We start from the raw sequence: 27,975 nt of genomic DNA, 5'->3' as shown, positions 1-27,975 counted from the left end.
CGGTGAAGTTGTTAATCAAACTATCGGTATCGGTATACAATTATTTTGCTCGGTTGCCAAATTTCCGTTTAATGTAATCATAATGAAAATCGTAGGTATATGTTTACTACAGATTCAGGATGGAGTAACCTGCATATAATGGTTAATGCAATTTAACTTTCGTCTTACTGATTTCGACGATCATTGCATCTTTGTCGAAAACGGTGCAGCTATGAAAATTAGGTTTGGCTATTGTAGCTCTAGCACCATATCTTCCATCCCATTTCGTGATCAGCCTAACATCTCTATACTACCTAACATTTTCCATTGTTTTGCCAAAAACTGCGTTGTTCATCAGTTTTTAAAAGATTTTCTCGAATTCACTGTTCGATTTTTTCCGTAAATCGGTATTCAAATCCATGTATTTGTTGAACCAGGGGGTTTGTCTGAATTCGAGAACTATGTGAATTTCAGCCAACCTTAGACCTAATTGTGAGCATTATTTCAAAACGCGATAGTGAACGACGTAGTTTTTCTTGGAAAGAAGCGTGGGCGTCAATTTCGGTTGCTCACTATTCGAGATCGGAGTTATGTAGTGCTCCGGACACAGTGGTAAATCCTTATGAATTTCATGCAGTTTCTCAGGATATTCCAAATCCACCTGCAGTATGTAACTGAACTCCGCATCGTCCGAGATGCCAAGAACGTCGCACTCTGTGAAACCTGACACCCATTTGAAGGAACTGTATAGCAGAACAAAGCTCATAGCAGCACCGTACAAATTATTCACGTCAAAGTACGTGAGATAAGATTCTTCGACCTTAGGATCGAATTCCTCCCCCATATATCTATCGTTAGCCTTTACGTATCTGTTCCAGCACTGTGACACACCACCTTGAATACCTTTTCCGATGAACGTAACCATATCTATGTCGGTGAGAAGCTCGAGCTCGATGTCGGTACACTTTAACATCGCATCAAACGACAGACCGGGCGCGGTGTAATAATGTAACGGGTCCAGGTTGTACGTTGTCCAACAGCTCTGTCGAAAGTTTTGAAAGACGTCGACTAGTAAAAACACGTCTGTTTGTGAATACAAGTCCGAATACTCTTCCAAAGTTTGAACGTTAAAAGTTTGCCAAACTTCACATGCATGTGCATAGTCGTCGTCTGATATATCCCGATCATTTAATTTTGAGTAAAATTGTTGTTTGGATGGTAGCCGTCTGCCCTCGAGCTTCGCCCAACTGTCTATGTATTCGTACGGGAACACTCCTTTTCTGGTCAAGAACTGAAATTTATCTGAGGAACGATAAAATTTTCGTGTGATTGATTTATGATCATCACCGAGATCCGTTGCTTATTTCTCAAGACCACTGGGCATGAAACGGTACAAATCTATGAATTCGAACTTTATATCTGTTCCCCCTGACATATTTTGTAAAAGAAATGTATTTTTCATTGTCCACGGGTAAAAGCTCTCTTGTGCCCTCGAACGATGTAGCCAGTGCTTTGATCAGAAAATGCGAATCGTCACCCGACAGATTGTGGAATATCACTGGGATAGTGTGCGAATTTTGGTAATTTAGATTCCAACCTCGATGATCAGCACCACGGTACTTTCCCGTCAGGTGACAGTAATCACCATGTTCCACGTCTGTGAGTATAAACGGTTTTTCACAAATGTGACACACTGTTGTTGTATGAAATTCGTTGATTTGATTGAAATTGAGCGGTTCCAGCGGTACAACAGTTTTGAAATAAGCATCTAACGAATGTGCCAATTTCTCTAACTCATTCACAAACCATTGAATGCAAGTATCTCATCGATTGATTTTGAATTTCAAAATTGAATCGTTGAACGCACAATGTAGATAGTAATCTATACTATACGGAAAATGCTTCTGATAAATTGTTCTATTTTCCCCAAAACTTCTAAGCCTGGGCTGCAGTAAACATTCTAGATTTGCGTAATCGCAGAAAGGAACGGGTTCTTTATGTTTGAAATTTCCAAATTTGAGAATTTTGTCCTCCTCTGCTGGTAAGATGACTATGGTTTTGTTTAAATTCATACAATCTACATTATGCTTGAACAAACACTTTTCAGATTGGAACTGTGATGGACACCTGTCGCACAACCGCGTCTGATGTGAGCGTTTGGAAATTTGGGAACTTGTTGATCCCGACAAATTTCGAATCCATGCAAAATGATGTGTTATATTCTTTCAAATATTTTCCATACCATCATCATCATTATCGTCATCGTCGTTTTCAGTCTCTATTACTAAAAGATGGATTACTGGTTTATCAGACTTGTTTCGCCTTAACTAAAAGGGTACAATTTCACTACGCTTTTGTTTTTTAATACAATCTATACCATTAACGGTAATTGAAAGACCGTTAAGTTTTTAAAATTTCGGAATTTGATCTGAGGACATTGGGAAATTCAAACCATTATACCGTAGCACTGAGCTGAAATGCGGGTACGAGCTGGTCGCGTTGGGATGTTTGTTGTCGGCTGCCAACAGAGCTGCGGTGACCGACCAAAGGAAGCAATATGAGTCGCTGTTGCGGATGTTGACGACAGCCTTCTTATCACTGATATGCTTAGGTAACGGGGTGTATGTGAACACACCGCCTCGTAGTGGCACGTACTTCTTGATATTCACAGTCAAATTGATTATTTCAGTCAGCGACCAGTCTGAATTCTTTTCCGGGAAATCTTCCACCTTTTTCAACAAACGCTCTGTCACGTTTTCGATGAACCATTCGTTAATATCCGCTGTCTGGAGGATGATTTCATTTCTCGTATCAAAAAATTTGATCTCTTTCACCGTGTGATCATCTTTTCTAACTTCAAATTTACAAGCCAGGATAACGTTGGCTTTCAAGCTCCTGTCTTTATTTCAAGCGTTTTTTAGTCTTGTCACAGCTACTACCTTTGCGTCGTTCAGAAATCTCTCGACATCTTTATGCTTCAAATTGACGATGGATCCAGTTCGAATTCTTCCCTCGAAAGCTGATTCTAAATCTTCCCAATGAACTCGATCGTTTCTTCTTACTTTCCGCGTACCTCCACCCGTTTTCCGAAGACTTTCGAATTTTTCCGCGCGCGCTTTCAAGACTCCGTTCGTTATGATAATTCTTATCTTTTCTTCAATCTATGAAGCCTTTCGCAAAATTTTGTTGAGAAGCCGAATATTTTGATTTCCGAATTTTATGCATTTTTGAATTTCTGCTGTTGATGATGATTCGTCTAAGATTTTATATGCCGATTCCATGAAATCGATCAATCTCGAACACTTCGTGGATTCCATCTTTAGCTTTTTCCTCACGTGTACTTGACAAGTTGATACTGAATGATCGTTTGCAGTGATGAGCGTCCTTCTTAAAGGGCAGCTGTACGTATGTTTATGTGTGCGCGCGTACTCTTTAGTATTCCTAGAGCGATAGTAACCCGACACCGCAGATCCTTGGCTCTGAATGTTTACTATCGCAGCTATCGGTCGATCTTGCACTCCAGCCTTGACCGAACCCGTTCAATATTCATCGTAGAGTTCACTTTACAATTACAAGCCAAAAAAAATGTCACGTGGTTGATAACAAACCGGCATCTGAGTAAGTCAAAAACAATTATTGGAACCATTAATTTTGGAATATTACGTCGTTGATAACGTGCGAAAGGAATGTGAGGTGGTTGATGTCACACATCAACAGTCCTGTCGTGGGAAAAGAATGAGGGACGGTAATCGACATCCAGGTCGGGAAAAAAGTTCACGCCCTCCGCTGCGTCCCCTCCCGTTGGCAGGCGAGCACTGCATAGAGACTTTGACCTTCGCTCTGTAAGATTGTCGCTAAAACAGCACGATTTCGACCTTTGGCCGATAAGACTTGTCGGTGAAGCAGTGCGATTTTTGCCGTCAACCGATACAACTGTCGGTAAGGTTGCATGTTCTTGATCTTGGGTCGGTACGGCAGACTGTGACGTCATTGCGGAAAAGGGTTTGAGTCTGGGGAGGATGTCGGTGAGTGTCGCTCACAGGAATCTGCGTGTAGAACTGGCCCAGCTATGCTACTGAAGAGCCCCCATTCTGACTTCAGATTCAGATTCAGAAATAAAAAGTACGTAGGAAAACATGGTTTGCATGCTGAGTTCAGACACTTTCTTTTTTTTTTACTGTGGGCCTGTGTAATTCTTATTCAGACTTCATTCGACTTCACAGCGTAACAAATAAATGTTAGTATCTATTTCGGGAGCGTCTCGGTATAGGGAAAGCTTTATTCTGACAAACCAGGTGAACCGTAGTCAAGTCATACTACCGTGACTACACTTTCGCTGGGAGCGAGGTCTCCAGGCGTAAGGTGAACCTGTTCACGTAGTGATGGCGCATGATGCTCTGCATGGCACTTGCACGTGCAATTACTCATAAGGAGACCTTGCGGTGAGGCCTGATGCGGGGCACCCGCGTATAGTTGCTCAATCCAATGAATTTTTTGTAGCCATACATCGGGAGTAAAACAACAATGTGCGTGTATGCAAAACCAACATTTTTCAAAAAAATTCATTTTCTACCATTGAATTTATAGTTTAACGGTCTTGGCCTTTTGTGATTGAGATCTCTGATGGCTGGAAAATAAGACTTGGTCAAGCGACCAAATTTTCATAAGGATATAGGAAATTCTTCTTTAGAATACTTTTCAATTTGGTTTTGAATCATTTTTCTAATAATCATTTCAGGGTACTTTTTTATTCGAGTTAGCATGATTTACAAATTTTATAATGCACACAACCTCACTTTTCGATATCATTTCCAAAAATATTTCTTATCACATTTTTCATTACTCTTTTGATACGTACTTATGAAAAGTTTTCGGACTTTGTTTTTTTGTTGCAGAAAAATATGAAGTTCCACTTTCATTCGACGTGAAAAGAAAGGTAAAAGGAATTGACGAAGCCTGGGCTGGATTTCTAGAAGTTATTGCTAGTTGTGAAACAATGCTAATGGAACGAAAGGTAATTTATGAACCTATGTTATTATGGATAGTGACTTGAGAAATAACTAAAACATCTTTTAAGCTGAGAAACATTTTTCACTTTATGTTACGAAGCTGTTTACTCTCTACTGGCCAGCGTAATTTACGATTCAATTTGAATACGTCTTACCAAAACCTGGTCCCTGACTTGAATTCTTTCATTTTTACTATCTTATTGAAAAGAAAAAAAAATTCTTCCTCAAAGTCATAGACAACACGCGCGGCGAGGTGATTTGGAGCAGGACGTTCCGGTAAGGTCATTTCGAGTGATTCACCTGGGGCTTACAAAAGGTGTTTAGTTACGTTATTCTATTCTTTTGTACATGTCCGGAATTATTCTATCGGAGAATGCAGAGCTGGGCGAAATGGAGATGAGATTGATGAATTCCGATAACTCCACTTCGCGAAGCGAGTGAGCAAGTCGATCGTGTTGTCAGTCCTACGAACGGTAGCGTTCAGTAGCGGAGGATCGTAATCCAATCACATAAGATGTAGGCAGAATTAGTTTGCACTCGTGGCAATGTAAAATACGTTGAAAATGGTTACTCGTATCTTTTCGATGAGCAGAGTAGATGTGGACAAAACAAGTTTTGGCGGTGCAACAAAAAAGCGAATGGGTGCAAAGCACGACTTCACACAAGCGTGCATACTAATCAGGTATGTACACTTGGAGACAATGAATCTGAGACGGTTAATTTTTTACACTAGGCAGTTATGTTAGCAACACAAAGAAACCTACAGTGCCATAGTCGGCCGAGCGCAAAACAAACTCAATCTCAATAAACATAACATAACCCATGACCGTCGAATCTAACCTTAGAATACCGCGGGTATAATGACTTGTTGGATTGATACGGTCATGGGTCATGTTATGTTTATTGAGATTGAGTTTGTTTCGCGCTCAGCCCACTATAGGTTTCTTTGTGTTGCCAACATAACTGTCGTGTAAAAAATTAGCCGTCTCAGATTCATTTTCCCTAAGTGCACCTATACCTTGTACAATATACATAAATATTTATACAGTACGAAGCAGAACATTACGGCGCAGCCGGTTCTTCTTCTATTTTTACTTTTCATCACCTATGGTGATATAAGAAAAGTATTGGTTGTAGTCAAAAAGTAACTGTTGCGAATCCTTTCGTTTTCGACCCTCTAGAACCCGAAAACACGTTTTTAGATAGACGTCGGTCTGTCTATCGGTCTGTCAGTTTGTCGATCTGTCTTTCTATCCGTCAGTCTGACAAATTCACGCGATGATCTCGGAAATGGCTCTATGGAAAAAACTGAAATTTGGAGGACCCTGCATTCGAATAATGGGCATGAAAAGTTGTCATATCCCGTTTAATTTGAACTTCCGATTCTATCGGAAATCAGTGTCTTTTTCTATCCCTACTATCTTATAAACATAAGAAGCAGGGATATTTTGTGATCCCCGGTTGTTGAGCTGAAAATAGTGTTCTAATTTTTAGATCATCACAAACTTTCCATTGATGTTACGAATACTTTATTTTTTCCAGAACTATCTTTAAATTTCCGTACGTCTCTTTTAATTTGGCCGAATGCGCTATTGAACTAGGTGCATATGTGTTTCCGTTATGATGTAGAACAGCTTTGAGACTTCTATTTGACGAATCAATGAAAAGTCTCCACTCATAGTCTTTCTATGTATTCATTTTAAATACACCCACCAAGCATTCTACATCCGAACTGTATACGAATGAATTCTCTTCATCGTTTGCAAAAAATTGCCGAATCTCCTTTTCCCTCTCACGATAATACTAAGCTGATGTTCCTTCAGCCAACAAATTTTTATTTTACAATACTGCCGCTAGATATTTAGCTCCGTCTTTAGGTAATCCTAAATCTAGTATGAGATCATTCAGTTCTTTTTGACTGAAGGTTTCAAGACCTTTTTTTTTACCATCTTATAAATATTCTATATCCTCGGAACTATCTTCTTGAAAGACCTCGTCGACTTGCATTTCTTTCTCTTCCGTATCCCTTTGTTCGGAAGTGAGAGTATCATCTACCACTACTATTTTTTCTGGTTTCGCAACTGAATTAATGTTGGCGTGCTTGATATTAGCTTCAGTAGTCGTGATGAAACATGTGATGTCCGTCAAACAAAAATAGCAGTTTTCTTGATTTGTAGGTGTAGATCATATCATCGGTTTGATAAATTGCAAGTTGTCCGGTTTTTTGATTCTTTCCCATCGGATCAACATCATATGGCACCGACCACACGCGGTCTGCGGTACCCAGTTTGCATCCCAATTGGTTATTTTATTATCGAAGCAATCTTCGCAGATCGATTTTAATTTGGCTGATAAAGGCCTTCAGTATTTTGTTACTTCAAACTCGCCACAAACAAAACAAAACCACGAGGATATTTGTTAAGCATGTAAGATTGACATCTTCTAACATTATACTCTACAGAAGCCAAGTTACCCACTAATGTAGACAGGGGCGCATTCATAATCTTGCCGCCCTAGGCTTGAGGCAGATTTTCGCTCTTTTTGTGCACGGTGTGCCTATTTTTTTTTATTTTATATTGAAACCATTCATGTCTAGGGATATAAAAATAACTTTATTCTGGTACATATTGTGCGATATTACACAAAGACCTTTTTTTGTTTTATTTTAATGTCACGTGAACGTACTCGGACAGGAAACTATTATGATGATGAAAATAATATTGGAATCCCGTTATCTAAGTATTAAAAATTAAATCATGACTAGTAATGATTGAATGACTATTGGGTTGTTACCTGTTATATTTTCGTCATTGCATCAGCTACTTCGTAGTTCGTAGAGTTATCAATTATTATAGCTCACAGTTTATAGTATTGCGCGCCTTGATTTTTGAGTTGCGAAACTATCAATCAAATCGTCATATCTCAAGGACGATAGCGAATCTGACTCAATGCCGAGTATAGTCAGAGCGTTGAGCCTATCGTCCTTCATTTTTGATCGTAGATAATTCTTCACTCGGCGCAACCAAGAAAAGCTCCGCTCCCCAGAACAGTTTGTATCAGGCGTACAAACACACACGCCAAGAGCAATATCGATATTACGATACACACTTTGCATATCACTATCACGAATCCATTTCAACAACTTTAAAGTCGTATTCCAATTTTCTCCACTTGATAAACAGTGTGCACGAAAATGAAGACATTCATCGAAAAAACTTTCCACGAGATCTGAAGCGTAGACCTTCCGCAAGCTCTCTGCTTTTTCCTCTATTTCTACCGAGCTAATCGCTGCTAAGTCGGTGAGAAAAGAAAACTTATGGTGATATCGCACATATGCTTCACGTCGCTTTCGGAGCTCACAAAGAAGCTTATCGGTAATGACTGTGATTGTCACGACTCTCAGATCGTCTCGACATATTGGCAAGATTGGATCTGCCGAGCGAGAAACCCCAAAAATAAACCGTAAAAGCAGTTTCTAAACGCTCTAACTTCAATCGAATACCTTTGGCTTCGCATCTGACGCTCGGTTTCTGATCTTTATCGTCTTCGATGCAGTCCGGTGCTCCCACAATGTTATCCCAGGAATCATATAAACTTTTGCAGTCTTTTCAGCGTAACATTTGTTACGGATTCCACTTCTGACTATTGCATCGAGGTTCGCTGCTGCTGAAGAGTTTCTCAGCGTTGGGTTGATGCGGTAAAGAAATCGTAGATCTTTTGCAAAAGTGCGAAAAACCAACAAGTCTCTTCGGACTCTTCTGCCGCAGACTCTCCAATCAAATTGAGAGAGTGAGCTGCACAGGGAATATAGTCCGCGTGAGGTGAAAGTTTTTTTATTTGTGCTTGTAATCCGTTATAAGCACCCGACATATTGGCGGCATTGTCGTAAGACTGGCCTCGGCAGTTATCAATATCGATTGCAAATTCGTCCAACGTAGCAGTAATGGCTTTTGTCATGTCCAGAGCTTTATGGCCTGCGTTCGGAATCAATTTGAAGAAGCGCTCATTGGGTGTACCGTTGGCCTGTACATATCGGACGACAGAAGTTAGCACATCAATATGAGAGATATCAGGTGTAGAATCTACAATAATAGAGAAGTATTTTGCCAATTTTATCTCCGTTACAATCGTATTCATAACTTTTTCTGCCATGAGCCCTATAAATTCTTCGCAAATCAAAGAAGAGAAATAGCTTGTGTGACCACTGCCTAAGTTAAAAATGGATCGAACTTTGCGATGAGTTCTAAGGACATTAAGTAATTCCCGTTGTGTGGTTTACCGAACTTTTCATTATGTCGTCTGAACGGTAGACCACGCGAGACAAGAGCCTTTATCGTTGCCACAACTCGTTTTAATATATTCCTCCATATACAATTGTTGCATCGAGCTGTTGCGTTAGCTTTAGGTCAACGCGGCCGCAAAAAGTCCCCCTTCTTTTCATATTCAATAAAGACAGTTTATGCGTCGATGAGTTTTCGTGATCGCCTACCCGTATAGAGGTATTTTTCCGATCGCTAAAGCCTTCTTTGCTGCCAAAATGTGTCCCACCGTCGAAGGCCAGGCATGGTCCATAGTAGACTTTACCGGTGTTCTGAATAGATAAGCCAATTACGGAGATTTTTCTCTCCATTAACAAAACACCGTTCGAACAAAGATCGTGATAAATAACGTGTCTGGTCACCGTATACGCGCTTGCTGGACGAAACATCTGTATCTCAATTTTGTTTTACGCCGTTCGCCGCTATTTCGTCTCTGGTAAAATCATTTATTATCCCATTGGCTGGATCTCGACTCACAATCATTTTTTGTTGCTGCTGAATCAGAATAAGAGAAAATTCCATCAATTCTGTCACATTACCATTACCTCCATCGGAAGAAGAAGATGCACAGGCGTTGATTGTTGAAGGATGGACAGCTTGAATATCCGAATCATTTGCACTTTTTTCAGGTGTAGAAAAAAACGTGTCCAATTTTCGGGTTTTCTTGATCACTTCATCTTCTTTTTCTAATTTTTGCTTGACACGTTTTTTGTATTCGGCGCCACTGATTTTTTTTTCCGGTCACTCATCGTCGATAATAAAAATCGCACACCGCGTAAACGTGTACATGTGCTGTCCTGAAAAGTAAGGGGTTACACAGTAGATGTAGATACTGAACAATAAAGAGAAATAAATCATCCATGTCGTCACCCGACTTGATTGAGATATACTTACTAATTCGCGGAGAATTTCGTTTGCGTTTGAAAATCTATATGAGGTATTCCATGCCAACTGAGAGGACGTTTTCCCTGACCCCGGCCAATTTGCTTCATTATTTTTTATATGTTTCTACAACATAAAAAAGCACTCACTATTCTTTTCAGATTTTTCGTCCAAACCATTCTTTTTCAAAAAATGTTACAAACCCTTTTATGGTCCTAAAAAAAACGCCATTTTTTATTTTTTTACAAAAATTAACATAATTTCTAGGTCCCAAAACAAACATTTTGAGCAATAGTTCAGAGTGGAGAATTGATATCTTGTATTTTTTTAATATTTTTTTAGAGGTGTTACGTCCGTGAGTAGAGTTCACTCCTGAGCAGTAGGAGTAAATAGGTTGGCTTCGCTTTTACGTTCTCGGTCAACCAGAAATCAGGATGAGGATTGAATAACCTTGGATATGTTTGATAAATCGATTATATGTTCATTGCATAGAAGTTGAAATACTTGTAGGAATGAATTGTGCTGTGCGAAAGACGTATAAGAAGTCTAGATGTGAAGTTGTCGAGAGTTAGAATAGGAGTGCCGCTAGAGACTTGAAACGTACGGGATCCAGAAAAGGTGTGTAGATGCTGAAGGAAGGGAATGGAATTAGTTGAGTAAGCGCGATAGTGAATAGCGTGACACTAGGTAGAGATAAGAGGACAGAACAGAGACCATGAGATTCATATAAGAACGGTGGAAAAGTTAGCGAGTAGGAAAAATAGAAAGAAGTGGTATGCTGGACGTAACAGAAGAATAATTTTTCTTATTTTGTACGTATACAAAAAATATGTTATATTTGTAACACTTTTTAAAAAAAGAATGGTTGGGACGAAAAATCTGAGAAAAATGGTGAGTGCTTTTTTTAATTTGTAGAATCATATAAAAAATAATGAAGCAAATTTGCAATTTGTATACATACAAAATAAGAAAAATTATTTCTTTAAAAAAATATTCAAGAAATACGAGATGTCAATTCTCAACTCTGAACTATGGCTCAAAATGTTTGTTTTGGGACCCAGAAATTATGTGAATTTTTGTAAAAAAATAAAAAATTGCGTTTTTTCAGGACTGTTACGTGGGGGTGAGGGTGTACTGAGCGGTGGTAGTTAATGATTAATTGAATAATCTAGCTCCCACGTAACGACAATGAATAATTATTAAAACTAAGAAAAAGACCTACCTTTCGATAAGCCGGTAATTTGTAGGATCGTGTTGCTATAGTCCTGTACAGGTCTGTGAGGTTTGTTTAAATTGTTGAGGCAATTTTACAATAATAAAAATGGGAAGAAGGTCGTTCAAAATAAATGTTTAATATGATTTGACTGGTAAAAGATGAAGTATATTCTGTTTCGATTTGGTTATTGAAATGTCTGGTAACAATCAATGGTGATAATGGTATATGAGCCGAAAATAACAATTTATAAAGTGTTCAAGTGATATAAATCGTGTGTTATTCTATTCTAATGGATATTATTATTTGGTACCAGGAACATCTACTCTGAACGATGGTTAACTAGCTGGTCGTGATTATTGTATTGTATCTCTCTTTTTAGATTGTCTTAAATCAATTATATATACTATTGTTAAGTCTTATTCGTTAATTCTTGGAAATAATAAGTACGATTTAATTGGGGGTAGTGAAGCTAGCCACCAATTCTAGACTTGGTTTTGAATGAAAATTACTGAAGTACATTTTGATTATAAAGGTGAAACAAGAATTCGTTCAATTTCGAAGATTAACACTCGGATTGACTTAGCTTTAGGTGAATCGGTCGACGAGATTGAGAGCCGTCGGATCGTGTCAATCTGCGTCGGTAGAATTCTGGACCAGGGGCCTCACCTCAAGTTTCGAAGAGTTGATCAATCGAACGGTGTTGAACGTCGGTTACTTAGTCTTTGTAGATTTGGAATATCTTATTATCGAAAGTTTGAAAGTGTCTGTTTTCTGATTTTGATGATAAGTTAAAATTGATTGCAACGATTTATTTATTAAAAACGATAGTGTAATTATTATTATTATTACTTAAGATTACCTTATTCGGTTGAATCAGGGCCGAACTCAATTTGATTATGGAAAATGGAATGGCATAAAAATGTCTATTCGCGAAATGATGAGATTTAGTAAAGCACAGAAAAGATGGAAACGTAGAAGAAAGTGAGTCTCTTGCAGCTAACAGAATAACTGAATGCTGGAATTTGACGAATTAGCGCGAGACTTTAGGCCGGTCACAACTAAGATTTTCCAAACGCTACTCTTGCTCGAGAGGGCTAATCCGGGTTTACGTCCACGCACTTCGCGACTTGACAGACGAAAGACGCGGCTTCTTGGGCCCGAGGGTCCAAGGAGCTGCAGTTGTAATTAGTTACAACGGTAATTAGCCAATGAGGTGCGAGGGCGACCTCCTGGTGCCCAAATCCACATGGTCAGCGTTACTTCTAGCTCTTCGACGGTGTTCCGACGATTCTCAATCTCGTCGGTGACACATTGAAAATATGAACAAAAGATATTTACATGCAATGTTCACACATTCATCCATACATCCTAATAAGTGATCTATTTTAATTTGGTGGTTCCAAAGGTAGTGGTTTATCCTAGTTATTCTATAATATAAAAATGAATCGCAAAATGTGTTGGTAAGCGCATAACTCAACAACGCCTGGACCAATTTGGCCAATTCTTTTTTTAAATGTTCGTTGAAGTTCAAGGATAGTTTTTACGGCGAGAAAAATTTGAATAATTGCCGGAAAAACCGTAAAAACAGCCCTTTTCTTTTTCTCATACAAACGTTTTCTAACTAAAACGTTGAGTCAATTTGAGCTCTATTGCTATTGTATAAAGTTCATATAAAATTACAAGCACTCACTGTTGTTTAAGCAATGTAGGTGTGTTTCTAACGTCAAAGAGTCAATTTCCACTTTATTACCGCTATACAAAGTTGAAATTCAATCATATCAATACAGTGTGCGTGTGTGCGTTGGAGCACAGAATACATCGTTGGCGGATTTAATGCCGCGTTCCGAAACTCAACAAAAGTGATATCGCGGACCCGACCAGATTGAATAGTCACAAAATAGAAAAAAAAAACTGTCGATGTCGATTTGCCGGTGTACAAGTGTTGTTTTCTTGGATTTTCTGTTACTTATTCTACTGAGTTTGCTTTTGTCAACTGATACTGTCTGATACACGAAACAAATTCGTATATCGTGTTTTGTGCAGAGTGTTTAGTTACCTATGATCACTAATTATTGCATGTGACACAATAATTTATATTTGATATGCCTCCTATAAGACGAAGCAATTTAGGTAGAAGAACCCGAAATGCTACAAACCAAGCTAATTACCGATCTAATCATACTGCACAAGAACGTGACGACCGAAATGAACGTGAAAGAATACGGATATCACAAACGCGTGAAGCGCAAGCGCGACATTCAACTAATAATCGCGCAAGTTTGAATCGAGCTGCTTTCAATTACGATGTGTCAATTGACTACAGTAACTACCAATGTGTTGTTATTGGTTCTATGAACTCTGTTTGCTCACATTGTAAGGCATTGAAATACAAAAACGAAGCCAATGGATTGTGTTGCGCAAATGGTAAAGTGAAATTGATACCATTGGATCCACCACCAGAGCCATTGAACTCATTGGTTTCAGGAATAGGAACAGAGTCCATACATTTTTTGACAAATATCCAACAATATAACAATTGCTTTTAAATGACTTCATTTGGGGCAACAAATGTAGTTCGGGAAAATTTTATGCCAACTTTCAAGGTATGTATTATAGCAGTTATTCATAATTATTTTAGCTTATATATATTTTATTTAATTATTTTTTATTCACAACGCCCTATCACCAGGGTGGACGGTTCTGTTCAGGAGAATTTTTTGCCCCGACGATAGAATAGGTAGGAACAAAAAACTGCCACATTACAAATCTTCTTGACAGGACAAAGTCTGTCGGGTCCGCTAGTTGATTATAATTTTAACTGAAAAAGAGGTATATTTCCAGGCTGAGCGCTACTGATGCTAATTCAGCAGTCTCCCATCTCAGTTCTTGGTACCAGCTAAATAAACGAAAGTTAAACCTTATACTAGGGATCATTGTTGGTCTCTACGTGACTTTTGCCAGGAGGGGTGGAACTCGCCGTTATTAGAATATGAGATTTTGATGAAATGATATCTGTGCATTGAAGAAATTAAAGAAATGAAATGAAATGGAATTTTGAAAAAGGTACGCCAAGGCGGTACGTCGGGGCGTAACAGGACCATAGAAGGGTTTGTAACATTTTCTAAAAAAAGAATGGTTGGAACGAAAAATATGAAAAAATGGTGAGTGCTTTTTTTAGGTTGTCAAATCATATACAAAATAATGAAGCAAATTGGCGGGGGTGAGGGAAAATGTCCTCTCAGTCGGCATGCAATACTTCATATATATTTGCTATCGTTAAAAATACTTCAGTGCTCCGCCGCTTCGTGTTATCATACCGTAAATTGTCAAGCGATATATGTTAGAATGCTGTGCTCCCAAGCTGGAACCTGGAGAACAGGCATGAGCACGCTAAAAGTGGCTGGCGCGTAAGCAGGCATAAGCACGTTAAAGCCGGCTACCGCATCTCATGCATTGTATACGTTTATATGTATTTGAAAAAATAAAATCCAATATTACATTTACATTGTATATTTCTTCCACTAAAAAATTTAATTTGATCGAAAGAAAGATTTCGCAACTTTCGAATTTAACCTATAAAATTTATTACAATTGTTATTCCTGCTTATCATTTTTTGACCAGAAATTTGTCGCCCCCAAAAATCTGCCGCCCTAGGCTGTAGCCTAGTCAGCCTAGTACGAAATCCGTCCCTGAATGTAGAGCTGCGGTCGCTTGATAACGACGCCTGCGGGTCTGCTTTCTCACCCTGACCACACGCCGATACTAGGGGTTCCAAATTCCTGCACCGTGAAGCATTCATTGTTTATGTCTGCCATGACGGCATACATGCCGTTAACCCTATGACTCTGGCAGACGGTTCTGTTGCCCACCGTCACCACGGGAGGTGCCCTGGTTACAAGAAAAAGCGATAGGTCTTACGAAAATTTGAAGATAGTTTTGGATGAAATCCTCAATTGCACTTCCTTGACTTTTATCTCGACTACTTTTCTCAAAACCTTCGAGACTACAGTGAAGAACACGGAGAACGATTTCATCAAGACATAAGTGAAATGGAGAATCGGTATCAAGGCAGGTGGAACGTCAACATGATGGTTGATTTTTGCTGGACCCTTAAGAGAAAAATGACAAAAGAAAATATAAAACGAAAGAGGAATCCACTGCATAGATCATTCGAAGAAAAAACTTTTCAATACAGTCCAAGAAATAAAGCCGAAAAAATGTCTTTTTATGACACAAATTCCGGACGGATGAGACCTATATATTCTTGAAGAGCTGATGGCCGTAGAACTGATGGCCGGGATGAAGTTCTATGTGTTTCCGACCACGATTTTCTTGGCAAAAAAAAAAAAAAAATGCGGAGCGTTTAAAGTTGGTGAAACGATGTTTTTGAGCAATAGCGAGGAAACTATTGATCGAAGAGAAAAAAGGTTTATAAGAATTTGTAAGTATTAGAAAAAAGAACAATTTGGCCAGTTACAAATTGAGATTGATTAATCTTGTTATCATGCAAAGTAATAAAAACCTGCTAAACGGCCATTTCTATAATAACGAATAATTCATCCTATAATGCATTTACATCTTTGAAAGTCTCGTAATATATGTCTCTTAGTATACTAAAAAAGTGTGCAAAACCGGAGCTCGATTGGATTAATGCTTTTTGAGAAAAGCTATTTGTTATTAAAAAAACCGACTTTAATATTAATATCAAATAATAATAATATTATCAAAGAGCAACAAAACTGGAAAAATATTAATCCAGAAGAGTCCCACTATCGTGTACACTATAAGGCAAAATGATTTTTACAATTAAGTGGGTGTAAAATGACTTTAAAAAAGGGGTACGTTTTTTACTCGCAAACAAATGGAGTTTTTTTTTTTAATCTATTTTTCACTGCCAGTTCCCGCCATACCCATTAGGCTATGTTCCCAGAGGTCTGCGTAGACCTGTGCGGGGCAAAGGAAGAGATGGATTAGTGAACATCATTATGCGGCGGAATTACTCCGCCAATTTTCATGTAACAGAATTGGGATTAGCGTTATTGGAAAGCTGTTATTTTTACATGGATTTAGAAACATAAAATTTTTTCAAAGTTAATTAGGGGACGAGATAATGTTTTTTTGCTCAACAATTATTGCAGCTGCTCTTTTGACATAGAGAGCTAAAATTTGGGTACAGTATATATATTAATCATGAATGGACTGTCCATTTTTGCAGTCAATTTACGGACAAGATGTGTGGCCGTGTATGGCGACGGAGTGGGGGAAATCCATCTCCGCCTGGGAGACGCTCCTGAAAATAGATTCGCGGGTTCGAATTCCACGAACTTGGAATATATCTTGAAGACATGAACGTATCAAGATGTTTTTTTTTCAATCTCGGCTAAGTTTTTCCGCTGATCGTGAACTTACTATCAACATCTCAATAAAAATATTTTTTAAGCTCGAAATTTGATTATTAATTTTTCTTTTCTTACTCATATTAAATCAATTTTCTGATTTAGTCTCAATGACTTTACCGAAAAAATCGACTCAATAAAAGATATATGGTTTCCGAAGCACGGGTTTTTACATTCTGAGGAAAAATCGAAAAATAAGAGACCGAACATCTGAAATAAATACAAAATGTAATTACTTTCAAAGAAAGCATATTTATTACGACAAAAAGTTATAAAAAATACCGAAATAAAAAATACAAACGTAAAAGGAAATATTCAAACAAGTTTTCGATTTCAAAATGTTTTCCGAACTCTTAGTTGTACTTGATATCAATTTAGTGATTTCTATACGACGTACGGTTGGAAGAAGGGTTTTTTAAACCTGAAGTGTCTCCGGTTTAGTTTCTTTCGAAGACGGTGCCGATTTCTCATTCATGCAGGTAGCAGGCTAGAGCAGCTGCTCGAGGGTTCAGCTACATTTGGGGTCTGACGAGAGGCTCGTTTCGTCAGTCTCATCAGAGAAGCAACGCTGCTCACATCGTGTAGTCAGTTAGTGGTGAAATTTGCCAAATTGCGCTGTGTTTAAAATTTTTAATGTGATAAAAATAATTTTGGTAAGTATTGTAACGTGGCATTTTTGATACCCGTTACAAGGGGCTCCTTGAACCCTGGGCTGAACCAAAATTAAGGAATTTCCGAAATTGAGTCGCGAAGTCTTTGCAAAAGAGCGTGAGGGCTAGAGTCACACATCCGAAACTACGAGAGGGGACAACTTAGCGAATAGCGTAAGATATTTCCGGTTTTTGTTTTTTTTTTTTATTTTTCGAGCAACAACGGCATCAGGCAAGAAGTCGACAATTTAAGGAAATTGCGGAATGGCGGACTAGCGACAATTGCGAAGGATGTCGAGGCTGCGGAGGGGAAGCCAACGCAGATCCCCGCATCGCGGGAATCCAAGGTGGACGCGAATCCCGCTGGCGGCCGGCGCGCTCCAGCCTCTCCCCCTTCATCCCGCCAACGATTGACCAGCGAACTTGCGACGGACCAACTAGCGACGAGGGAGCATCACGCTCACCACAAAGGCGTCATGGGGCTACGTGTAAAACGAAATTGCGATTTAGCGTTGAAAGGATGTAGAAGGTAAGCGCTGCTTCTATACCCGCGCTTGAATATTGAGCATAATTACGAATAGGCTTGCCGAGTAACGGATAGCCGTTTCGGATTTGCGTTGTAGAAAAGTACTCGAAATTCTTTTGCTGATTCTTTTGCTTGATGACCGTAGCCTGAGTACGTGTTTTAGAGTAGATTAACTTTTGAGTTCTTGGGAAAGTTGAGTAGAGTCACGGGTTTCAGTTAAGTCTCTCTCGTTTTTGAAATTTGGTACAGCAGAATTTCGCTGTACCGGGTCGAGCCGCATTATCGGGTTTTTCAGTGTCACCTCTCGAGTAGGTCGGGAAGTGCCGAATTGGAGTGCTCGGATTAGCGAATAACGTTTTCGAAAATTTTGAAAAGGTTTGATTTCGGATGCGTTACGATAGCGAATAGTCGAGGTTACATTTAGTTGCGCCTGCGCTTAGTTCCGTACCCGTTTAGTTAAGATGATGTGAATTGAGTTATTTTACTTTGAGATTGTGTTTAGTTGAGGTTGCATTTAGTGGCGCTTGCGCTTAGTTAAGTTGCCGTTTATTTGAGATAGTGTTGAGTCGAGTTGCGGTGATGTATAGTCGAAATTGCCGTTGCGTTGAGCAGCGGTTGAGACGAGAAGTTCGAATATTGAGTCTTGGTTGCATGTGAAGTATAGTGGCGTATAAGGATTTGTTTAGTTAAAATAAATAGGAAATAAGCTTTCGATTAAGTTCATTTGTCACGTTTAGATTTAAGGCAGTTCGCGGTAGCGTCGAAGCTTCGAGTCGGGTGAGATCTTGGGTGAGATTGACGACGCCGTCTGTTCGGTAGCCCGACGGCGCACCGTCGAGAAAGTAGTTTCAGTTTCGGTTTCGAGCAATTATCGCTATTGAGGAAAAATGGGGAATTCGCAAATTGAGAATAACGTAGGGAGATCTTGTGATTGTCGAGTGGGATTTTAGTTAGGGAGCCGCGAGCTCAGTAGAGTTAGGAATAGCGTAAGTTACGTGTAATCTTCTGTTTATTTTTAGAATCGCGACGAACGACTTTTGGATTATTTTTTTTTTGTTTTTGTATCACCGCTATTGTGAAATTTAAGATTCTATTTTACTTCTTCCGTTAAGTAGCGTGTGGTTTTCGAGTGTCTCTCTCTCTTTCTCTCCAAAAATTACCCCTCCCCTCTCCGCGGTACTAAGCTACCGAGCATATTCCCGAGGTATAGGGCATCAACGATTTCGAGGCGTGTTGATCACGCCAGGCGCCCAACAAAACTTAGCGATATTGTTTATAGATACAGGGTACATCGTGGACGCCAAATTACTGTGCACGCGGTAAGTTCTCGGTCATTTTCTCCGAGTGACCGAGGAGCGAGAAAAATCCACGCCACTGTATTTGTAATAATAATTTCTATATATGTATAAAGGAACGATCAACGCACAGCCCAAGCCCCTTGACATAGAAACGTGAAATTCAGGATGCATGTTCCCCTCGGAACGTAAGCACCCACTAAGAAGCGATTTTTAGAAATTCGAACCCTAAGGGGGTGAAAAGTGGTTAAACGTGATTTTCACGGATTCGACGATATCTCCGCACACAGATGAGACATTTTTGATTCAAACAGTTCATAATATAAATGCCTAAAAAGCACTTTCTGCGTTTTTAGAAATTTAGGCAATAAGGGGTTGAAAAGCGGTTGATCGTGATTTCAACGGGGGGTAGAAGCCCGTTAAACGTGATTCTTACGGATTTGTAGATATCTCCACAACCCTTTGTATTCATCATGCTTGCCCCGATTTGAAAAAAAAAAATTATGATTACATAAATAAAACAATATGTGAGGCGCGAAGCGTCGACCCGGGGTTGGCGCGCGAAGCGTGCAGGGGCGGAGCCCCTAGTATTTAATAAAGCCAAAGCAACTCAAAAAATCTTAGGATTTGTAAAATTGTATGTATCGGAATGTGTACATAAAAAAATTACGAAATTATGAATAATATTTTCATTTCTTTACATTGTATCAATTTCTGACAAATATTGCAATTTATATTTGACAAAATATCTATCGTAAAGTAACAATTTTTTGCCTTCTCATGCAATATTGGGTGTAACCTGCAATAATTTGTCGTTTTCAGGCGTTGGCCAAAAATTTTTATGATGAGGAAGCTGACCCGGAAAAAATAGCACGAAGTGGCACTGAAATAATTACAAAAATGTATGCTGTGAAAGAATAAAGCGCCAGCCTCGAAGAGTTGCATTTTTTTTGCATTTTCAAAGGTCCACTTTAAGAAAAACCTCAACATTAGAAAGTTTACGACCGACTAAAGCTGCTGGTGAACAACATTCGGTTCGAGTTTACCATCAGCTTCAGGTGTAGTTTGGAAATGAAAAAGACGGAAAGGAGTGGGCACCATCTGCAAGTGGTTTAGTATCAGTTCGTACCAGTGAATCCTTGATTCCCGACAATTTACTAAAAATCATCACTTATCGATGTACAACTGGTTGCAAAGCCACTTGCGGATGTAGAAGGTACGGCTTATGCTGTTCGAGCTTGTGCTTCAACTGCCATGGTGAGATGCCATGCACAAACATTGATGTAGACGTCATCGACATCGGTGAAAACAGCTGTGACATCGATGATGTCAACAATGACTCTGACACCGTCACTACAGAACAGTGTGCAGTTATTGAATGTGACGGGAGCGAAAGCGAATTGCAAGTAACGATAAAGAGTGCTCGATTAGAAGATTTAGAATTGATTTGGATTTAATTACCCTTTAGAAATTAAATGACATGAAATTTTGTACGTTTGTATTGTATGTATCCATATTTTTAAGAATCGTTTGTTAAAAAAAAAAGTATGCCTCAATTTCAAGGTCTTTTTACGTTCGTATTTTTTGCTTCGGTAATTTTCATAACCTTTTTTGTAATAAATATGCTATGTTGAAACCTAAATACGTTTCGTATTTATTCCAGATGTTCTGTCCCTTATTTTCTGATTTTTCCTCAAAACGTAATGACTCGTGCTCCGGAAAGAATATATTTTTCATTGAGTCGATTTTATTCGGTCAAGTCATTGAGGAACTTGACAACGATGAAAGGCTCTTCACATTAAATCCGAAAATTGGTTCAATATGAGTGAAAAAAGCAAAATTAGTTAACAAAATTTCGAGCTTGAAAAATATTTTTTTGAAATGTTGATAGCCAATTCACGATCAGCGGAAAAAGTTAGCCCAGATTACAAGAAAAAAAACATCTCGATACGTTCATTTCTTCAAGAGATATTCCAAGTTCGTCGAATTTGAACCCGAGAATCCACTTTCAGGAGCGTCTCCCAGGCGGAGATGGATTTCTCCCACTCCGTCGCCATACACGGCCACACATCTTGTCCGTAAATTAACCGCAAAAATGAACAGTCCATTCGTGAGTAATGTCTTCGAAAATTTTATGGCCGTTAGTGAGAGTCTTGGTATATACTGTACCCAAATTTTAGCTCTCTATGTTCAAAAGAGCAGCTGTATTAATTGTTAAAAAAAAAATTATCTCCCTCCTCAATTAATTTTAAATTAACAATTTTTTTTTCTAATTTTGTTCAAAAATAACAGCTTTTCAATAATGCTAATCTCGAATCTCACTGTAACATGAAAATTGGCGGAGTAATTCCATTTGATAGCGAATAATAAACGTACCCCCTTTTGGAATCATTTTACACTCACTTAATTGTAAAAAATCATTTTTCCTCATAGTGTACACGATAGTGGAATTCTCCGGGATTAATATTTTTCCAGTTTTGTTGCTGTTTGATGATATTCCCGCCCTAAAATTCCGTGCAAAAAAGTCGGTTTTTTAATAACGAATAGCTTTTCTCAAAAAGTATGAATCCGATCGAGCTCCGGTTTTGCACACTTTTTTAGTATGCCGAAGTTTTTAGCGATTTTCAGCGCTTTTTTCAGTTTACTCGAAATTTGGAGGTGTTACGAGCCAAACTAACTTCAGATTTGGACTCAGCGCATCGAAATTCGTAATCCTGGATGGGTCTGGTCAAATGTACTGTAAATAATTTTTTTGATTTTTTGTTTTTGCCTATATTCTGCTTCATGTGGGGGGTCAAAAACATATGTCAATAAGGGGAGATAAATAATATAAATAAGGGGACCGTGAAAAATTTGAAGCTATTGTCAACATAAAAGAAAAAATATGAATTCAATGGACAGGCTTACAAAAAAAAAAAAATGATAACGAGTACGATAATAAATATGACACTGACTATAAATGGAAAAAATGAAATATAAATAAAATATAAATGGAATATAAATAAAATATAAATAAAATGTACATGAAATATAACTAAAATATAAATAACATATAAAAACTCTTTAAATCCTGTCCATTGTTTTAACGATTACAATAACACATTCATCCCAAACATTCACAAGTAAATTAAGGGGAGGTTCTAGTCCAGAGGCCCGAAAATGTGCGTAATTTCATTATTTTTTTTTGAGAGTACATACGTATTTTTTTAAAATACTTTTGTGGCATTTATTTGTCTATATTGTAAAAAGTTTTTTCGAGTAAAAATAATACAAAATGGCAGCTCCAGCCCTCACTGACGACGGTCGTGCGCGGCGGTGGACAGTGTGCGCGGGGCACTCTACAGCCCTGCCAAGTGATCCGAAACGAAAAAGCCAAAAAAAATCCTAAAGTAGATGAAATTTGGGGGGCCTTATGAATTTCCCATTTTCAAAAAACCCTTTTTAGAAAAAATGGGGACCCTTTGAAAAAAAAAACACCTTTTTTGCCTCTTTTTATTTGTTTTAACGTTGAAAAAAACAATACTCAACATTTTTTTTTGACAAAAAACGCTTCCTGAAAGCCACCTAAATTGAATAAGCTTCAATTTGAGCCGCCAAACGTCGAAATCGGTGTAGTCGTTGAAGCGGAATCGCGCCCCGCGCACAAAAAAAAAGGTGTTTCGAGAAAATCGCGTTTAAAGTTTGACGAAGAAAAAATCGTATATAATGTTTTTTTTTTGACACTTACATCTAATCAGCTATTCCCGCACCATACAGGATTTCTTCCTCATGTTCAAAAAGCATATTTTGCTGAACTTTGGTGCTGATTTTGTCAATTCTGGCCTTTTTCACCAACACTGATAGATTCGCCTCCGCTGTTGTGATGCGTTTATCGTCTGTCTTCGCAGCAAAGTTTTTACTATTTATCCCCATGACGATCCCCAATGTCTGCATGGTTTTTAATATTTTTAGGACCTTAAGGATGAAAATAAAGCAATACAAAAAAATAATTTTTTTTGGTCGATTTTGACTAGAACCTCCCTTTAAGATAAAATACGCCGGAATTTACACTGGGATATGAAATTGGGTACAGTGCTGAGGTAAAAAGTTATTCAGTCATAAACATATAAAAAATCACTGATCCCTTGATCTACTACTCGGCAGCAGCTCCGTCGTATGTGATTTCGCGAATCTTTTTATAAAATTTTGGAATCCACGTTCTTCTTGACTTTTCTTCATGGCGATTCCGTAATGACGTTTAGATTCGAATGGATATTAACTGGCGAGGTCGATGTGTGAATTTAAATTTTAATTCTCGTTCACAATGCTTAAATAATCACTACGGGGAATTATATAGCGGTTGGTTGGGCGTCTTCCCGTAGACTCTTTCAAATACTCAGCCGTTTCTCCCGCCTGACGTCTGGATCGAGATGGCTGTGTCAAGCAAAACCTCGCGGGCACTTTCGAATCTATAATATCGTCACAGTACAGACCACCTTTTTCTTGTGTACCGGTGTTACTATCGTATCGTATCTTAACCTAGAAATTAACGCTGAAGCGTCTGGTACCCAACGAATATCATTTACTATCGTTTATCTGAATTTAGACTAATTACAGACTCCTGCCCAAGTGTCAACGGTGAGTCCTCAGCGGAGGTTAATAGCAGTTTGACGTACACTATATATATAATATTGTAGAGTTCGTATAACTGGGTGTGGAAAGATGATTATTAGTTGATTTTCATTAATAAAAAGAATCACCTTCGGGATAGACGCAATAATTTTAGTAGTATAGCAATGGTGGTTCGAATTACAGATTCCTGTTACCGACACTTACCGACATTCTCCTTAGACTCAAACCCTTTCCCACGATGACGTCACAGTCTGCCGTACCGACTTGAGATTGAAACCGTGCAACCTTACCGACAGTTGTATCGGTCGACGGTAAAAATCGCACTGCTTTACCAACAATTCTTATCGGTTGAAGGTCAAAATCGTGCTGTTTTACCGACAATCTTACCGGCCAAAGGTCAAAGTGTTTATGTAGTGCTCGTCTGCCAACGGTAGAGGGTGCAGCGGGGGCGAGAACTTTTTTACCGTCCCGCATTCTTTTCCCACGATAGAACTGCTGATGTCTAACATTAACCACTCCGAATTCCTTTTCCACGGTAGGACTGCTGATGTGTAATATCAACCACCCCCACATTCTTTTCCCACGTTATCAACCACGTGACATTCCAAAATTAATGGTTCTGAGAATTGTTTTTCACTTGCTCGGATGTCGGTTTGATATCAACCACGTGACATTTTTTTGCTTGTAACTGTCGTGTGAACTCAACGATGAATTTTGAACGGGTTCAGTCAAGACCAGAGTGCAAGGTCGACCGATAGCCGCGGTACATTTAGAGCCATGGATCTGCGGTGTTGGGTTACTGTGGCTCTGGGAATGCTAAAAGGTGCGCGCGCATACACAAACATACGTACTGTTGTCCTATAAAAAGGACGCTCGTCAATGCAAACGATCATTAAGTCACAACTTGTCAAGTATACGTGAGGAAAAAGCTCAAGATGGAATCCGCGAAGTATTTGAGATTGATCGATATTATGGAATCGGGGTACAAAATCTTGGACAAATCATCATCAACAGCAGAGATTCAGAAATGGATAAAATTTGGAAGTCAAAATATTCGGCTTCTGAACAAAATTTTGCGAAAGGCTTCATCGATTGGAGAAAAGACGAGAATTATCACAACGATCGGACTCTTGAAAGCGCTCGCGGAAAAATTCAAACGTCTTCAGAGAACGGGTGGAGGTACACGGAAAGTATGAAGAAGCGATCGAGTTCACTGGGAAGATTTGGAATCAGCTTTCAAGGGGAGAATTCGAACTGGATCCATCGTCAATTTAAAGCATAAAGATGTGGAGAGATTTCTAGAAGACGCAAAGGTACTAGCTGTGACGAGACTGAAAAACGCTCTGAAGAAAGACAGGAGCTTGAAAGCCAACGTTATTCTGGCTTGTAAATTTAAAGTTAGAAAAGATGATCGCACGGTGGAAGAGATCAAATTTTTCAATACGAGAAATGATATCATCCTCCAGACAACGGATATCAACGAATGATTCATCGAAAACGCGACGGAGCGTTTGTTGGAAAAGGTGGAAGATTTCCAGGGAAAGGATTCAGGCTGGTCATTACTTGAAATTATAAACCTTACCGTCAGCATTAACAAGTACGTGCCACTACGAGGCGGTGTGTTTATATGTAAGGTAGACGCATTGCACTCCCTCAATCTCCTAATTCAAAATCTCCCGCACGAAGTGCGGGTAGATAAAACAGGCATCTGATTGTGCGACAGAGAGGCATTACGTAAGGAGAGACACGTGGGGAGAAAAGTTGGTCGAAGAAGAGCTCCATAAAATAATATAACAACAGAAGTGAAATAAAGAAAGAACAGCGTGGAAAATAAACATTGAATGTTGTTTCTTTGTTTTACAGGTAATGGTTAAAAGCTAGAATATAAGATATTGTTGATTATCAAGTTTGTAAGATTTTGGAGAAAACGTGATTAAAGAAAAACTTTGTTTTACAGAGAAACCATCCGTTTATTAACTCGCCATTAATCCCTAATTCGAGAAGAACATATTATATATATACACCCCGTTACCCAAGCATATCAGTGATAAGAAGGCTGCGGTAAACATCAGAAACAACGACTCTTACTGCTTTCTTTGGTCGGTCACCGCAGCTCTGTTCCCAGCCGACAACAACAATCCCAACGCGACCAGCTCGTACCCGCATTTCAGCTCAGTGCTACGGTATGATGGTATAAAGTTTCCTATGTCTCTAGACAAAAACAGCATTTCAAAATTTGAGAAGCTTAACGGTCTTGCAATTAACGTTTATGGTATAGACCAAGGTGATTGGAAAAAAAGTGAAATAGTACCGATTCACCTGAGTCAAAATGAGTCTGATAAACCTGTAATTCATCTTTTGGCGATAGAAACTGAAATCACTGACGATGACGATGATGAGGTCGATATGGATAATTATGGAAAAAATAGAATCTTTCATTTTACTTGTGTCCGAAATCTGTCTCGATTAACAAGATCTCAAATTTCTGAGCACAAGTCCCGTACTTGGTTATGTGATAGATGTTTGACTCACTTTCATTCTGAACAGTGTTTGACAAAGCACAATGTAGATTGCATGAATTTAAACAAAACGAAAGTTATTCTACCTATAGAGGTGGAAAAGATACTGAAATTGAAAAATTTCAAGCACAAAGAAACCGTTCCATTCTGCATTTACGCGGATCTCGAATGTTGACTGGAACCTACGCTCAAAAAGATGGGTACAAATGTCACGTGCGGAGCGGTCTAGCACGCGACGACTTAACCCTCTAGGTATCTGTAGAGGTTTATATTCATTTTTACGTGGGTCAGGGGATGATCGTCCTCTACAGGGCGATCCCGGGAATAGAGTTGAAGGATTCAATATTCATGTTTTTAGAAACTTTTATGATGTAACCAATTTTTAATGGAATCAAAATGAAGGAAAAGCAAGAGAAGATTCGAGACAAGGAAGCTTACAAAACGTTCTTAATCTAGTTGTTCCCACTCATTCAACTACTCACTTTTCGGTGGTTACAGTCCGAATGGCTCACGCTCTCGCACGATTATACTCAATAGCAACACTAACATACATTATACGCTACACTTCTCTAAGGAGTTCGTGGCACGAAGTTCTGCACTTAATCTAGCTTCATAAAACTCAATTCGCGACGCGAAAAGCCTCTCCGGACGCGTATAGAATGGGAGTATTACACTCTAATCATCGGTGTCGGAAAAAGGACTTATAAACTCTACACGCGGTAGCTTTGAAGGAGCCGGGTTCCGTAGATGTGGTTTTTTCTAGCGGTCTCTAACGGGACTGACTTCGCTCGCTCGTCCGACACCCCTTGAAGCGTCGGGCGGCAAGCGAGGTTTTTGCTGAATTCACAATTTTGGAACAAAGGCTCGCCTCGCGACGATCATCCTCGAAGCGCGTGATCTCGCGATCGCCTCATCCCGGTGTTGATTACATTCGGGATCTGGCGGGCGCGGAGACGCTGACGTTGCTGACCGTCAACTACGCCGTTGCGCTTTGGTTGTGCCACGAACTGGTTTGTGGAGAATATTTTATATGGATTAACTAATGTATTTGAAGCTATGCTTCCTCGTCTCTAAATCGATATTAATAATTATTGACATGATTATTGTTATATTCGGTGTGAATATGCGGCGCTCGTGACACAAGAACAATTTATCAGAAGCATCTTCCGTATAGTATAGCTCAATATCTACATTGTACCTTTGAAGATGCGCTTTCAATATTCAAAATTAGTCGTGTAGAGATTTGCATTCAATGGTTTGTGAATGAGTTAGCGTAATTGGCACATTAGTTAGAAGTTCATTTCAAAACTGTTGTACCGATGGAACCGCTCAATTTCAATCAAATCAACGAATTTTATTCAACAACAGTGTGTCACATTTGTGAAAAACCGTTCACACTCACAGACGTGAAACATCGTGATCATTGCCATTTCACGGGAAAGTACCGAGGTGCTGCTCATCGAGTTTGCAATCTAAATTACCAAAATTCGCACACTATCCCAGTGATATTCCACAATCTGTCGTGTTACGATTCACATTTTCTGATCAAAGCACTGGCTACATCGTTCGAGG

The 27,975-nt window shown here is 39.0% G+C and overlaps 1 protein-coding gene across 1 annotated transcript in view; it reads left to right on the top strand.

The window, feature by feature from the left end:
- Window positions 1-27,975, top strand: part of kl-2 (dynein heavy chain 2, axonemal kl-2) — a 1,019,064-nt gene that overhangs the window by 363,081 nt on the left and 628,008 nt on the right. Inside the window, exon 18 of the mRNA XM_069137782.1 lies at window positions 4,875-4,993. Coding sequence (XP_068993883.1) covers window positions 4,875-4,993 — 119 coding nt within the window. The remainder of the gene's footprint in view (window positions 1-4,874; window positions 4,994-27,975) is intronic.

This window comes from Neodiprion pinetum, chromosome 7, assembly GCF_021155775.2.
Source record: "Neodiprion pinetum isolate iyNeoPine1 chromosome 7, iyNeoPine1.2, whole genome shotgun sequence".
Taxonomy (NCBI): Eukaryota; Metazoa; Arthropoda; class Insecta; order Hymenoptera; family Diprionidae; genus Neodiprion; species Neodiprion pinetum.
This window is presented reverse-complemented; position numbering and strand designations above follow the sequence as displayed.